Source organism: Rhinoraja longicauda, chromosome 16 (genome assembly GCF_053455715.1).
Source record: "Rhinoraja longicauda isolate Sanriku21f chromosome 16, sRhiLon1.1, whole genome shotgun sequence".
NCBI lineage: Eukaryota > Metazoa > Chordata > Chondrichthyes > Rajiformes > Arhynchobatidae > Rhinoraja > Rhinoraja longicauda.
Genome location: NC_135968.1, coordinates 27,521,751 through 27,534,741, shown reverse-complemented (window position 1 = coordinate 27,534,741; position 12,991 = coordinate 27,521,751). Strand labels below are relative to the sequence as shown.

General features: G+C 42.3%; 1 protein-coding gene across 4 annotated transcripts in view; it reads right to left on the bottom strand.

Annotated features, from left to right (window-relative positions):
* Positions 1 to 12,991, bottom strand: part of afap1l2 (actin filament associated protein 1-like 2) — a 187,564-nt gene that overhangs the window by 70,976 nt on the left and 103,597 nt on the right. For all 4 annotated transcript variants that reach the window (XM_078413461.1, XM_078413459.1, XM_078413458.1 and 1 more), the window contains exon 3: positions 9,050 to 9,130. In XM_078413461.1, coding sequence (XP_078269587.1) covers positions 9,050 to 9,107 — 58 coding nt within the window. In that variant the 5' untranslated portion in view covers positions 9,108 to 9,130. The remainder of the gene's footprint in view (positions 1 to 9,049; positions 9,131 to 12,991) is intronic.

Here is a 12,991-nt window from a genome sequence, read left to right as displayed (position 1 = left end):
GAAGGTACAAATTCCGTACAGACAGCCCCCTTAGTCAGGATTGACCGTGGTCTCTGCCGCTGTACGGCAGCAACTCTACCGCTGAGCCACCATGCCGCCTTGTTCTATGTTTTTAAGTCCAGGATGAGCTTATCGTCCGTGTGCCGAATTTAAATCACAGGTTTAGGTTATTGTGTACCGAAATACAGTTTTGCATGCTATCAAATCAAATCAGATAATACTATGCAGAAATACAATCAAGTCAAACTCAAGTACAATGGGTAGAGCTAAGGGAAAGATACAGAGTGCAGAATATATGGGAACTTGGTTTTGCAAACCTGCCCCTGTGAAATCCGTGTGAGAAAGAAATAACCTATTTGTTTGAAATAGGATTCCTGGTTTGGAGATCAGAAGGAAAAGGAATGGCTGACCCTTCTTCAGAAAGTGGAAGCCCGTGACTTTCAGTCTGAAGAAGGGTCTCGTCCCTGAAACATTCTCCATTCCTTCTCTCCAGAGATGCTGCTTGTCCCGCTGAGTTACTCCAGCTTTCGGTGTCGATCTAGAGTTTGTAACAGTCTCACAAATCTTCAGAGAGTTGGACAGGAGGTCTTGCTGTGTGCAGCCAGCTGCCAAACGTTGGTGGGGCCACCCAGGGTGGGTCCTGAACTGTCAACGGGCGACGCACCCCTGTCGGTCTGTGGCATCAGATAGCCCAGTTCAGTTGGACCGAAGCATCTGTGCCAGAATAGTCTGGGTGTGGGGACAGGGTGGGTACACTGATGGAGACGACCATGGCAGCAAGCCACATCAAACACAGTTTACAGATATAAAGAACAGCAGATGATGGTTTATACCAAATATAGACACAAAAAGCTGGAGTAACTCAGTGGGACAGGCAGCATCTCTGGAGAGAAGGAATGAGTGATATTTCGGGTTGAAACACTTCTTCAGACTGAAAGTCACGGGCTTCCACTTTGTGAAGAAGAGTCTCGACCCGAAACGTCATCCATTCCTTCTCTCCAGAGATGCTGCCTGTCCCGCTGAGTTACTCCAGCTTTTTGTGTCTATCTTCGGTTTAAACCAGCATTTGCAGTTCCTTCCTACACTGTTAAAAACTATTACTTGGAGAACTCTTTCCTCTGGACTCTCTGGAGAACACAGATAGGCTGTCTGAAGAAGGGTTCCGACGCGAATCGTCACCTGTCCTGTTTGCTTCCTGACCCACTGAGTTACTCCAGCACTTTGTATCTATCTCAAGTACAATTTGGTTCATTATTTAATCATTAGATTTATACTTGGAGTGATGCCCTTGTATCAGGTGTGGCTCTGCTGGCAACACTGTCACTTCTGGGTTCAGAATTGGTGGTTAAACCCACTCCAAGGGGGCCGATCAGAGCAATGTAGTCTGTCATGCCAGTGCAGTACTGAGTACTGCCCATTGAGTGGTGCCATCTTTCCGACATTGCTTGGATCCAAGGCCCTGTCAACACCAATGACTGACACAGAGAGGAACTGAGGCACGCATAGATTAGCCACGATTGCATTAAATAGCAGGGCAGGCTTGAGGGGCCGAGTGGCCCATTCCTACTCCTTGCAACTCTCTCAGGTACAAGTAAAAAATCATAGGGCACTAGTTTGGAGAAGAACAAGGGATTTATCCTTGGTCCAATTTTTATCCCTAATGTGGACCTCGCTGTACAAAAATAGAGATTATTCATCCATTGTCATTTTGCTGTTTGTGGGAGTATGTTTTCAGCAAAACGACTGGCAAGTTTCCTGGACTACATCAATGATTGCACATCAAAAGTGCTTCATAGATAACTAACCAACAGCAACCTTTACCCCTTCCCGTGTTATCTTCTGCCATCTCCTTATCTCTCAGCCTTTTGTCCTCTTCCCATCTCTGGCCTTTGTCCACCCATTTACCGTTTAACCCCACGGTAACCTGTGTCTGCCTTTCACTTGCCAGGCTTTGTCTAGCCTTCACCTCTCTTCCAGCTTTCTCCCCCAAGTCCCCACTTCCCCCCTCACACAACCAGTGTGGAGAATGGTCCTGACCAGAAACATCGCATATCCATGTCCTCTAGAGATGCAGCCTGACCCATTTAGTTACTCCAGCATTTGGATCTTTCATTGATTGTTCATCACTTTGGGATATCCTGAGGTTGTGAAAATGCTATACAAGAGTAGATCTTTCTTTATTATCTATATATTTTTTGGTAAGGCAGCAGTTTGTCATTATTGAAAGTATTAGCCATTTAGTTAATGTCTTTATGACCATATTTTCCATATTAACCAACATTCTTTGCTCTTCCGCCTAATATTTTAGTTCCAGCAAAGAATAAAATATTTTTTTATTCACAAAATGCTGGAGTAACTCAGCAGGTCAGGCAGCATCTTGGGAGAGAAGGAGTGGGTGACGTTTCGGGTCGAGACCCTTCTTCAGACTGATGTCAAGGGGGCGGGACAAAGGAAGGATATAGGTGGAGACAGGAAGATAGAGGGAGATCTGGGAAGGAGGAGGGGAAGGGAGGGACAGAGGAGCTATCTGAAGTTGGAGGAGCAGCACCTCATATTTCGCCTGGGCAGTTTGCAGCCCGGTGGTATTAACGTCGACTTCTCCAACTTCAGATAGCTCCTCTGTCCCTCCCTTCCCCTCCTCCTTCCCAGATCTCCCTCTATCTTCCTGTCTCCACCTATATCCTTCCTTTGTCCCGCCCCCTTGACATCAGTCTGAAGAAGGGTCTCGACCCGAAACGTCACCCACTCCTTCTCTCCCGAGATGCTGCCTGACCTGCTGAGTTACTCCAGCATTTTGTGAATAAATCGATTTGTACCAGCATCTGCAGTTATTTTCTTATACTAAAGAATAAAATATGTCAGATATGTAAAAATACTAAGAGACGATACAGATAATATTCCATCAGCACCTCTCAGCCACATATATATTTTACATGGCCTCAAGTAGTTCAGAAGGCTCTGTATCCAAAATGGTTTTGCGTACACGCTCTTCACAGATAGTGATTAAACTGCTTCAGTTCCAGCAGTGAAGAATATTTTATCGATCACTAGGTTCTAAGATTGCCTCAGACCTGTTACAGAGTGATATTCCTGGCTCTGATCAAGTTGTTTCTAATCCCCGGAGTGGTATTATAGGGTCATTATATTCTCACCATAACCACACTCCAACTTTAGTGCAGTTGCCAAATTCAGCAAAGATGGAGCCCATTTTCAGGAATTGAAAGCAGCAATTTCTTATAAGTGTTTGGCATGTGCTGCTAAAATCAAAATGAATCAAGAGTCTAAAATTCTGTCAACTCTAAAATGAATTATCTTTATTAAAATTACATAGACTCCCCAACTTACACAATAGGCGACTCACAGAAACTCGCACTGACGTAAACAATTCTATTCGCAGTCCGTAGTGCAATCAAGGCAGTCTGTAATTTCCGCAACACTGTATTATCACTCAAGTTTACTTCAGAAACAAGCCGGCAATGGCGGCACTGCCTACCCAGAAGGCCACACACCACAAAAAGTGCCCCAGGCGCAGCTGGACGCCTCTGAGACAGTTAATACTCTCAGTGAATTATTTCACGCAGGAGATGGGAACAGTGATTCCAACTTACATTAAATCTAACTTACGTAAGGGTTCATGGAACAAAACCCTTACGTAAGTCAGGGAGTGACTGTATATAAATATAACAGAAAAACATAAAATACTGTACAAATGCTCAAAGTGCTTTGCAACCATTGTTTCTGTTTTTTTATTGGCGAAAACATAGCATCCAATATTCATATAGGTATGAGATAAAATCACATGATGGTTATTTGTGATTTTGGTTGAATATTAGCCAGGTTATTGGGAGAGTTGCTAGAAAATGATAGGATGTGATCTGGCGTGTTCACCTGTGAGGGAATGTGGGCTCAATTTAACATAACATTCAAATTTGGTATCTCTGACTGTGCTGCTATCACTCACTCAGTACCCTACTCAAGTGTTTCACTGGAACATTTACTAGTAGCGAAGCCTTATTGTTATCAGCAAATCAAGGTCATTGAAATGAGCAAAAACGCTAAGTTGAAGGAACTCACAGGGTCGGGTCGCATCTCAGGAAGACATGGATAGTAGCGTTTCAGGTCAGGACCCTTCTTCAGAAGAAGGTTTTGACCCCTGAAATTTCATCTATCCATGTCCTCGAGATATGCTGCTTAACCCGCGGAGTTATTCTAGCACTCTGTATTATTTTTTGAAACCAGCATCTGTAGTTCCTTGTTTCTGCATTAAAATGGAACTCCGATTAATTTTACTGTACAAATTGAACCAGGTAATTAATTTTTCCAAATACTTCGAAATCAAGAAAAGAGATGTCACTGTTGAGAAATGGAGAAATGTCCTTTTTGCAAGAATCCCATAATCCTGGAGACAGACGGAACTGCAAATGCTGGTTTACAAAAATGGACTCAAAGTGCTGAAGTAACTCAGCGGGTCAGGCAGCATCTCTGGAGAACATGGATCGGGACTTTTCGGGTCGGGACCCTTCGTCAAACTGAAGAAGGGTCCTGACCCAAAACGTCATCTATCCATGTCCTCCAGGCATGCTGCCTGACCTGCTGAGTCATTCGAGCAATTGGATCTTTTTGTCTGAATGTTCCCAGGTCAGGTGTGGCATCTATGAATTTCCCTTGATCCTATCCCAACAATGCATCTTTGTTCGAACATGAGAAGGACAGTTATTCTCCACTGCATCAGTGCGTTGCTTCCATTTCCCACACTAGTCATCCTTGTATTTTTTTCTCCAAGCAATTGCTAGCTTGGTGCCAATTTTCAGGCAATGGGCCAACACTCAGCAGGAATCAAACTGACAAAGCCCAAACTCATTTCATGTGGGACCTTTGTGACCTGCACTCAGTGCACAACTTCATTCAGTCAATTAAAACTTGATCTGAACCCAATTCCCAAAGGTGACAAAACAAAGTGTTAACTCATCGAGTCGCCCATTCAACGAACTGGTTGTTAAGACTTTGATGGCAAGAATTCAGGTTTTTCCATTTGCTCAGAGGAAGTTGCTTTTACGGCTGCTAGCAACCATTGACAGTAGCTCATGAAATCACACTTACAATATGTAGGGGACATTATGAATGTCAAAGTTGCAGATATTCAAAAGCAATTTTAAGTTGCTCTGTATTTTGTGTTTGGGATATCTGGAACAGATTTCTCCTCAGGTTTAGAATTTTACATACATTCATGTAACGATATAAAGTGTGACATGTTCTGAAGCTGCTGGTGTTTATCTAATTCACGGTTTATCTCATTCAAAACCCATCAACATCAGCTCAGAGACCTTAAAGCACGACACCACCCATTTGTTTTTCTTTCCATTTGAATTACAACACATTTGAGATATGCCAGTTGCAGTTCCAAGGAAGCTTCTGATCTAGAAATGATATTTCAGATATGGTGATGTGCTCTGGTCATACGAGTTACATGCCGGGAGATTAGATTTGTTGTTTACGGCTGCAATAAATTGATAAGGAATAAAAAAGGAAACCATTACAATATGATAGAATTTTTATTTATCCCAAGATACATGAAACATGAAATTAAAGTGATGAGTGGAAAGGATTGGGGATGTCCATAGAATTTGGGAGGGGGGGAGGGGGGGGGGGGGGAAGAGGGGAGTCAGTCTACACTACGACAGAAGGGGGGAAGCATTGTTCAGCTTTCTGTAAAAAAATTATATTCTAGTAAAAATAATAACCAGTAGAAGTAGAACCAATGCATCTTAAAGAGCAGGTAAAATAAACCCAATTTATCTCATTCCAAATAACACAAAGCAACTGGTTTAAATGCTGTGCCGCTGTTCTTGAAAGTATATAATCGGTGGTGAGTGATTTATCTTGTATTTTACGTTACTTGGTACCTCTACTCAGTGCTGTCACTAACCATAAAGTGACTATTTCAGTCACCACTCAATTGGTACTTCCCATTGTCTTCAAGAGACCTGATCTCCAGATGAAGCATCAATCCACAGGCCTCTTCTTCACAGGACTACGCACCACAACAGAATCCTAATTGGAGAATTAATCCTGTAATTCTAATTGGAGAAGTCTTGAGTTTGTAATTTAGGGGTTAAAATAAAACCAAGGAGAGGAAATTAACTGGCTCTGAATTTTTAATGTTGCTACTGCTTCAAATGCCTCTGTTTTCTTTTCAGTATAACGGTAAGAGTTGCTGAACAAGATTGCCATTTTATAGCTAAGTTAGTTGACAATTTCACCCCAGTGGAAACAACACACCATTGTCAGCAACTATAGAGTTGATAATCGTCTGCTTTGTTTTTTGTTCATTGATAATAATTGCAGTTGGCCGAAGCAGTTGCATTTTCCATTAAAAAAGCAAAACCACAACAATTATACTAGCATTTATTGTCCTGATATGATGATTTGAGCCTGCAGCTGGAGTATTGTCATCCTCGGCAGATTTTTTTTTAATAGATTTCAAGTCATTCTGAAGGAAGCACTTTGGGCAATCAAACCAGAATGACAGAGTTGCAAAGCAAGTGGTTATTGGCCTGCAGTAAACAATATTGCAAAAGGAAGAGACTGTGGCCATATAATATGAACAGTTCTTAATCAGTGCCAAAACATCTGCTCGTTGAACATTGATGAAAGCCTTTGCAAAATCTAAGATTCTTCTGCTAATGAAATTGGTTGATATACTGACAACACATGTACTTCCAGGGGCCCAATTCAGAAATAAAGAATGATCAGGACAATCTAATTTAACTTTGCAAAGTGGTGCAGCCTAAGCCTGGTCCCACAACTGCCTTCTCCCCTCTGCTTGTCTAGAACGTCAATTGCTTTCAGCAATGTGTCTTCCACCACCACAACCCATCACTGCTCTCCCACTCTGCTTCCACAGCACTACACTCCCACGGTACCATGGCATTGCGGTACCATCCCATGTGGCTACACTTTGAAGTCTGTCTTCAGCCCACATCTTTATTATTCACAGAAAGTGTGCCATCATGCGATCCAAGCCAACATATGCAATCTATTGTGTATACATTTGCAAGGGTGTTGAGTAAAGGAGTTGGGAAGTCAGGTTGCAGTTATATAAGATGATGGTGAGGCCGCATTTAGAGTATTGTGTTCAGTTCTGGGCACCAAGTTACAGGAAAGATATTATCGAGTTGGAAAGGGTACAGAGAAGATTTACGAGGATGTTGTCAGGATTTGAGTGTCTAAGCTATAGGGAGAGGTTGAGCAGGCTGGCTATTTCTTGGAGCGCAGGAGGATGAGGGGTGTTCTCTGGGAGGTTTATAAAATCATGAGAGGAGTAGATTGGGATGTTGCACAGAGTCTCTTCTGAGTAGGGGAATCGAGAACTTGAGGACATCGGTTTAAGGTGAAGGAGGAAAGATTTAATAGGAATCAGAGAGATAACCTTTTCACACAAATGCTGGTGAGTCTATGGAATGAGCTGCAGGAGGAGGTAGTTGAGGCAGGGACTATTGCATAGTTTAACAATTGGACAGGCACATGGATAGGACAGGATTAGAGGGATATGGGCCAAATGAAGGCAGGTGGGACTAGTGTAGATGGGACACATTGATCAGTGTGGGCATTGGGCTGAAGGGCCTGTTTACATGCTGTATGACTCCATGACTCTTTGGCTTTGCCAACTGTCGCTAAATGACCCTACTTCACCAATGGAGTAGATCTAAAAAGGTCATTGCAAAAGTTATGAATTTCTTAACTCTTCCGCTAAATATGTGCATTTGATTTGACAGAACTGAGTATTTTGCACAAGCTGAAAACCTTTACCATATTGGAGTTTTCAAATTAACTTGTGAGAAATCAATCCAGAGGATTCTGTTTGTCTGGATCTAGGAACATGTGGTCTTTAGGAATGCACATGTACTTATTAAACAGATGGGCAAGAATCAGAATTGGGACGTACTGTTACAGTTTTACAAGCTGTACAAGGAGACCCTCTCTGTTTAATTCATGCCTTGCAGATTTAGCCAATTAGAAAGGGTTATAATCCTAGTGCAAGAAGGAGCCACCAGATTCCATTAATTTACTAGATTAGTTCATCTGGAAGTTGGCAGATTGCCATTGCATAGTTGCCTTGGATAGTTGACCTGATTCCATATTGGCTTTGTCAGCTGAAGTTCTACAGCTACATTAAAAAAGCACCAACTGCATTTTCCCCTTTGGGATGTCACTGTCGATGAAGGGTAATATGGGAACTCTTCACAGTCAGCACTTGAGAGCCACAGCTAATGAGAAGTTGTGTAAATCGTTGCCACCAAAACACCATAGTGTTTTAAGAGACCTTATTCCTCAGATTGATGGTTCCACCAAGCAAAGGTGCTGAACATTAGCCTCTTCTTCTTTTCCTATCTACACCGAATCATAAAAGGTAATCCCTTAAGAAGACAGTAGTTGTATACGAATGGTACCCCTTATGCCCATATGCTCTCTCATCCAACTTCCAGACCTCAGCTGCCACTTAAATGTAGATACAAACAACTGCAGATTTTAGAGTCTTGAGCAAAACGGAGATTTTAGAGTCTTAAGCAAAACACAAATTGCTGGAGTAACTCAGTGGATCAGGTAGCATCTGTGCAGTAAATGGATAGGTGATGTTTCCGTTCTTCAGACAGTAATTATTGTCACAAATGTGAGTGCCATCTAGTTCAATGCAAAGTAGACTTCCCCTCTCAAGCAAGATAGAAAGGCCGTGCAGTCTATTTTGTTCCTTATTGTTCTGCACACGCTGTCTGTCATGCTTTGTTAACTTCCCTGCATCCTCAACTGGCCAATGGACAATGCATTAAATATCATGGGTAGACACAAAAAGCTGGAGTAACTGAGCGGGTCAGGGAGCATCTCTGGAGAGAAGGAATGGGTGACGTTTCGGGTCGAGACCCTTCTTCAGACTGATCATAATGCCCAAAGTCTTTTAATCTTACGATAACCTTCTAAAAGATGAGGTGCAGAAAACCGTAAATACAAATGTCTTGTCATTGTGAAACACTGTTGCCAATGGTCTACTTGCCTTTCTCTGTTGTTTTCTTCTCAGCTGCAGTTGCTTCTTCTAGTAGAACCTTGTTCATGTAGATATACTCCTCCTCGCCAGCTGGAAATTTAAGTCACAAATTACAGTTTTGCTTTCAAATGGGAAATAAGCATTTTAAAACTAAATAAAACGAAATATAATTGCACAGTAAAGGAGCACTTGGAGAAGAAAGTACCTTTCGAACTGTTCACCTACACGTTCTGACAAATTAGAAACAAATTATTTGATGACATGCTCCTGTCCCAAACCATAAGGTTTGGCTCTTTGTGAAGTTAAACAACCTCTGCAGCCTCATCATGATCCTTAAAACGTTCCAAGGACATACTTTCAAAACATTTCATAAACAGACCAATTATGGTTTGTGCTGCATTTCAACATCAAGTTATAGACAGGCCCAGATAGGTAGATGCAATGCATCCACCCGTCACCACATTTTGAATCACACAATTTTCCGTCTCCACACCGGTCGACAGACGTGATGTCGAGACACTGGACTGGCATTGTACTTTTCCGACAGCCCTGCCCTTACATGTGATGCCTCAGCTGAAATTCCTGATTCCATTGGGGAATCAGCTGGGAGCATTCTTTACTCTTTGTCAGAGGTTTGTGGGTTTAAGGACCATTGCACAACATAATCACAGGAATATCGCCGAAGCACTATTTACTAAGGCATCCCCAGTCTCCTGACCAACATTCTTCCCTCAGTCAACACTACCACTCACTTACCTGGGTATCAACTACCTCCTCTGGCAGCTCGTTCAATATACCCACCATCCCTAGTGTAAAAAGGTTATCCCTCAGGTTCTTGCTTTCCCCCCCTCACCTTAAACCAATGTCCTCTGGTTCTCGACTCCCCTACTCTGGGCAAGAGTCGCTATGTGTTTACCAAATCTATTCCTCTCATGATTTTGTACACCTATATTCAGCTTCTTAGGTTTAGGAATGGGGTTAGGTTTATTATTGGCAGGTGTACTGAGCTACAGTGAAAAGCTGTTTTGCATGCTACCCAGTCAGATTAGATAATACAATACATAAATGCAGTCAAGATTAATTCAAGTACAACAGGTAGAGCAAAAGGGAAGATACAGAGCGTAGAATCTAGTTCTCAGCATTGTAGTGCACCAGTTACAGAAACAACGTCCAATGTCTGCAGTGGGATTGAGGTGAACCAGGCACGAGCCTAGCTTCTGGTAGGACTGTTCAGAGGCTTGATAACTAACTTTGCCTGTACAACACTCACACTATGAAAAATATTTAATTAATAATTGTTGAAAAACCTCTGACAGATGTCAAAGCCAAATACCAACTCTGTTTGTTTTCTTAATTTGTCTCATCATGTACATCCTTGTTCTTCCAATGCACATTGGATATTTACATCAAAATACTGGGAGTGGTTCCTAGTGCAGCTTATATTTTAGTATCACCAGGAAACAAAGTGAATGGCCTGTTCAGTATTTGCATCTTTCTTCTTGTCCAAAGATTCCTACTCTATTCAGTGCTCTTTTAAGAGATAATAACTGTGGAATGACTTGCCCTGCACATATTTAATAGCTGAAGCTTTTAATTTGGAATTTGTTTCATTTAGCTTCACTTTTCATGAGTTTGCGGATGGATCTAAGGTGACGATGCAAGCCCAACTAACAGCTGAGTCTCTCATATCCCCCATAGTGCCAATGAGCATTTATTGTCACTGACTTATAAAGGCTCTTTGGCCCAACTTGCCCCAAGATGCCCCATCAAAGCCAGCCCCATTTGCTCACGAAAGCAGGCTGATAGGTTAAGCAAAAATCTTTGGTTCATAAGAGATAAGACTAGGAGCAGAATTAGGCCATTCGGCCCATGGAGTCTGCTCTGAGAAATCAGGCTCAAAATATGACAAAAGAATCTCAATTTCATGGTGTTATTAAGATCAGATGACAAAAATGCATTCAATGTTACACTAAGAAAAATGCTTCATTGTGAGAAAATTGTGAGAAAAATGCATGCATATATTGAAGGTTCAACCTGCACTGGGGGTTGATGAGGAATTGTGAATAATTACATTGGTCTGGTTTAGTCGCATTGGCAATTGGCTTAAAGGAAGATGCCAACAAATCTCCATGGCATGGATTTTCCCTTTCTCTTTAGGACAGCACAGTGGCGCAGCGGTAGAGTTGCTGGCAGAGATCCAGGTTCGATTCTGACCATGAGTGCTGTATGTACGTTGTCTCCGTACCTCATGGGTTTTCTCGGGGTGCTCTGGTTTCCTCCCACACTCCAAAGACGTGCAGGTTTGAAGGTTAATTGACTTTGGCAAAAAATTGTAAATTGTTCCCAGTGTGTAGGATAGTGCTACAAGGTGATCACTGGTTGGCGTGAGCTGAAGGGCCTCTTTCAATGCTGTATCTCTAAAGTCTAAAGTCTGCCTTTGGGTGTCTCAGCAACAATTATCTCATTAATTTAGTTGAACAACCAATCACATTACAAAATGGGTCACAAAAAGCGATCCAAAAATGGGGGAAGAAACCTTAATAATTGCCAACTTAAATATTTTGCAGAACATGAAATAAAAAATTACCACAGCACGAGAGATATTTCACTAAACATCTTTAAGATTAATGATATATTATACTTAAGTGGATAGCACTCTTCGTCAAAGTACTAAAGTTCTCATGCACAAAATTAATTTATCAGGACAGAAAGTCTGCCAAACATTAATTATAGTTTGGTAAATGGTTCAAAACTCACTTCGCACTCACTCAGCAAAATACCAATTTTCAGAGCATATTATTATAGGGAGGTTAGTGGTAAATACCTGGACTCATCAAATGTTTGGTAATCGTGGTGGAGAGGGCTACAATTTGGGGATTTTGGCATTAAACATGTGTTGAAATTGCAGAATTGCTGAAACGACTATGGCAACGAATCATTCCATCATCGTTGTAAACAGTCAGGACCATTATCACACTGGCAATTTTGGGAGAAGCAACAGATGAGGTGTAATGGATCAGCAGCAGAGAGAAAAAAAAACGCAGCAAGCAAGGGTATCTAGTATAGGCTCAAAATGCTGGTGTAACTCAGCAGGTCAGACAGCATCTCTGGAGGAAAAGGCCAGGTGACGTTTCGGATCGAGACCTTTCTTCAGACTGGGGAGAGGGAAACTAGCATCTGCAGTTCCTTCCTGCAACCAAGTATTTACTCACATGGTGAAAAATATTCAAACCCAAATCGGTTGCCTCTTATAAGACTATTTATCCATTCAGGCCAGTAAACATTTTTTACCTGCGGACCATTTGCAAGAAATTTCAGTTGGATGGATAGTATTAAGTGCTGCGAGGTGAATGGTAGGCAAGGTCAAGTTTGAGTGGAGCCTGGTGAGGGCTATAGATGCAGAAGATTGCCTCCGTCACTACCATGGCAGAGGGAAGAGGGTGGAGGACAAAATGGAGAGGTCAATAAGTAAGCTAGGCCTGGGATTTGCTCAGAAAAGTCAATAGACAATAGACAATAGACAATAGGTGCAGGAGTAGGCCATTCAGCCCTTCGAGCCAGCACCGCCATTCAATGCGATCATGGCTGATCACTCTCAATCAGTACCCCGTTCCTGCCTTCTCCCCATACCCCCTCACTCCGCTATCCTTAAGAGCTCTATCCAGCTCTCTCTTGAAAGCATCCAACGAACTGGCCTCCCCTGCCTTCTGAGGCAGAGAATTCCACACCTTCACCACCCTCTGACTGAAAAAGTTCTTCCTCATCTCCGTTCTAAATGGCCTACCCCTTAGTCCCCTTTAAGTTACACAGAAACAAACTTCACAGGTGATGCCAAGGCATGGGAGGATGATGGAGGGATGGATCACAAATGGATTATTGAAAATTACTAAGGAGGGATCCAAAAATATATTACATGTTACTGTAGGTATCTGCAGATGCCTGGGTTTCTCC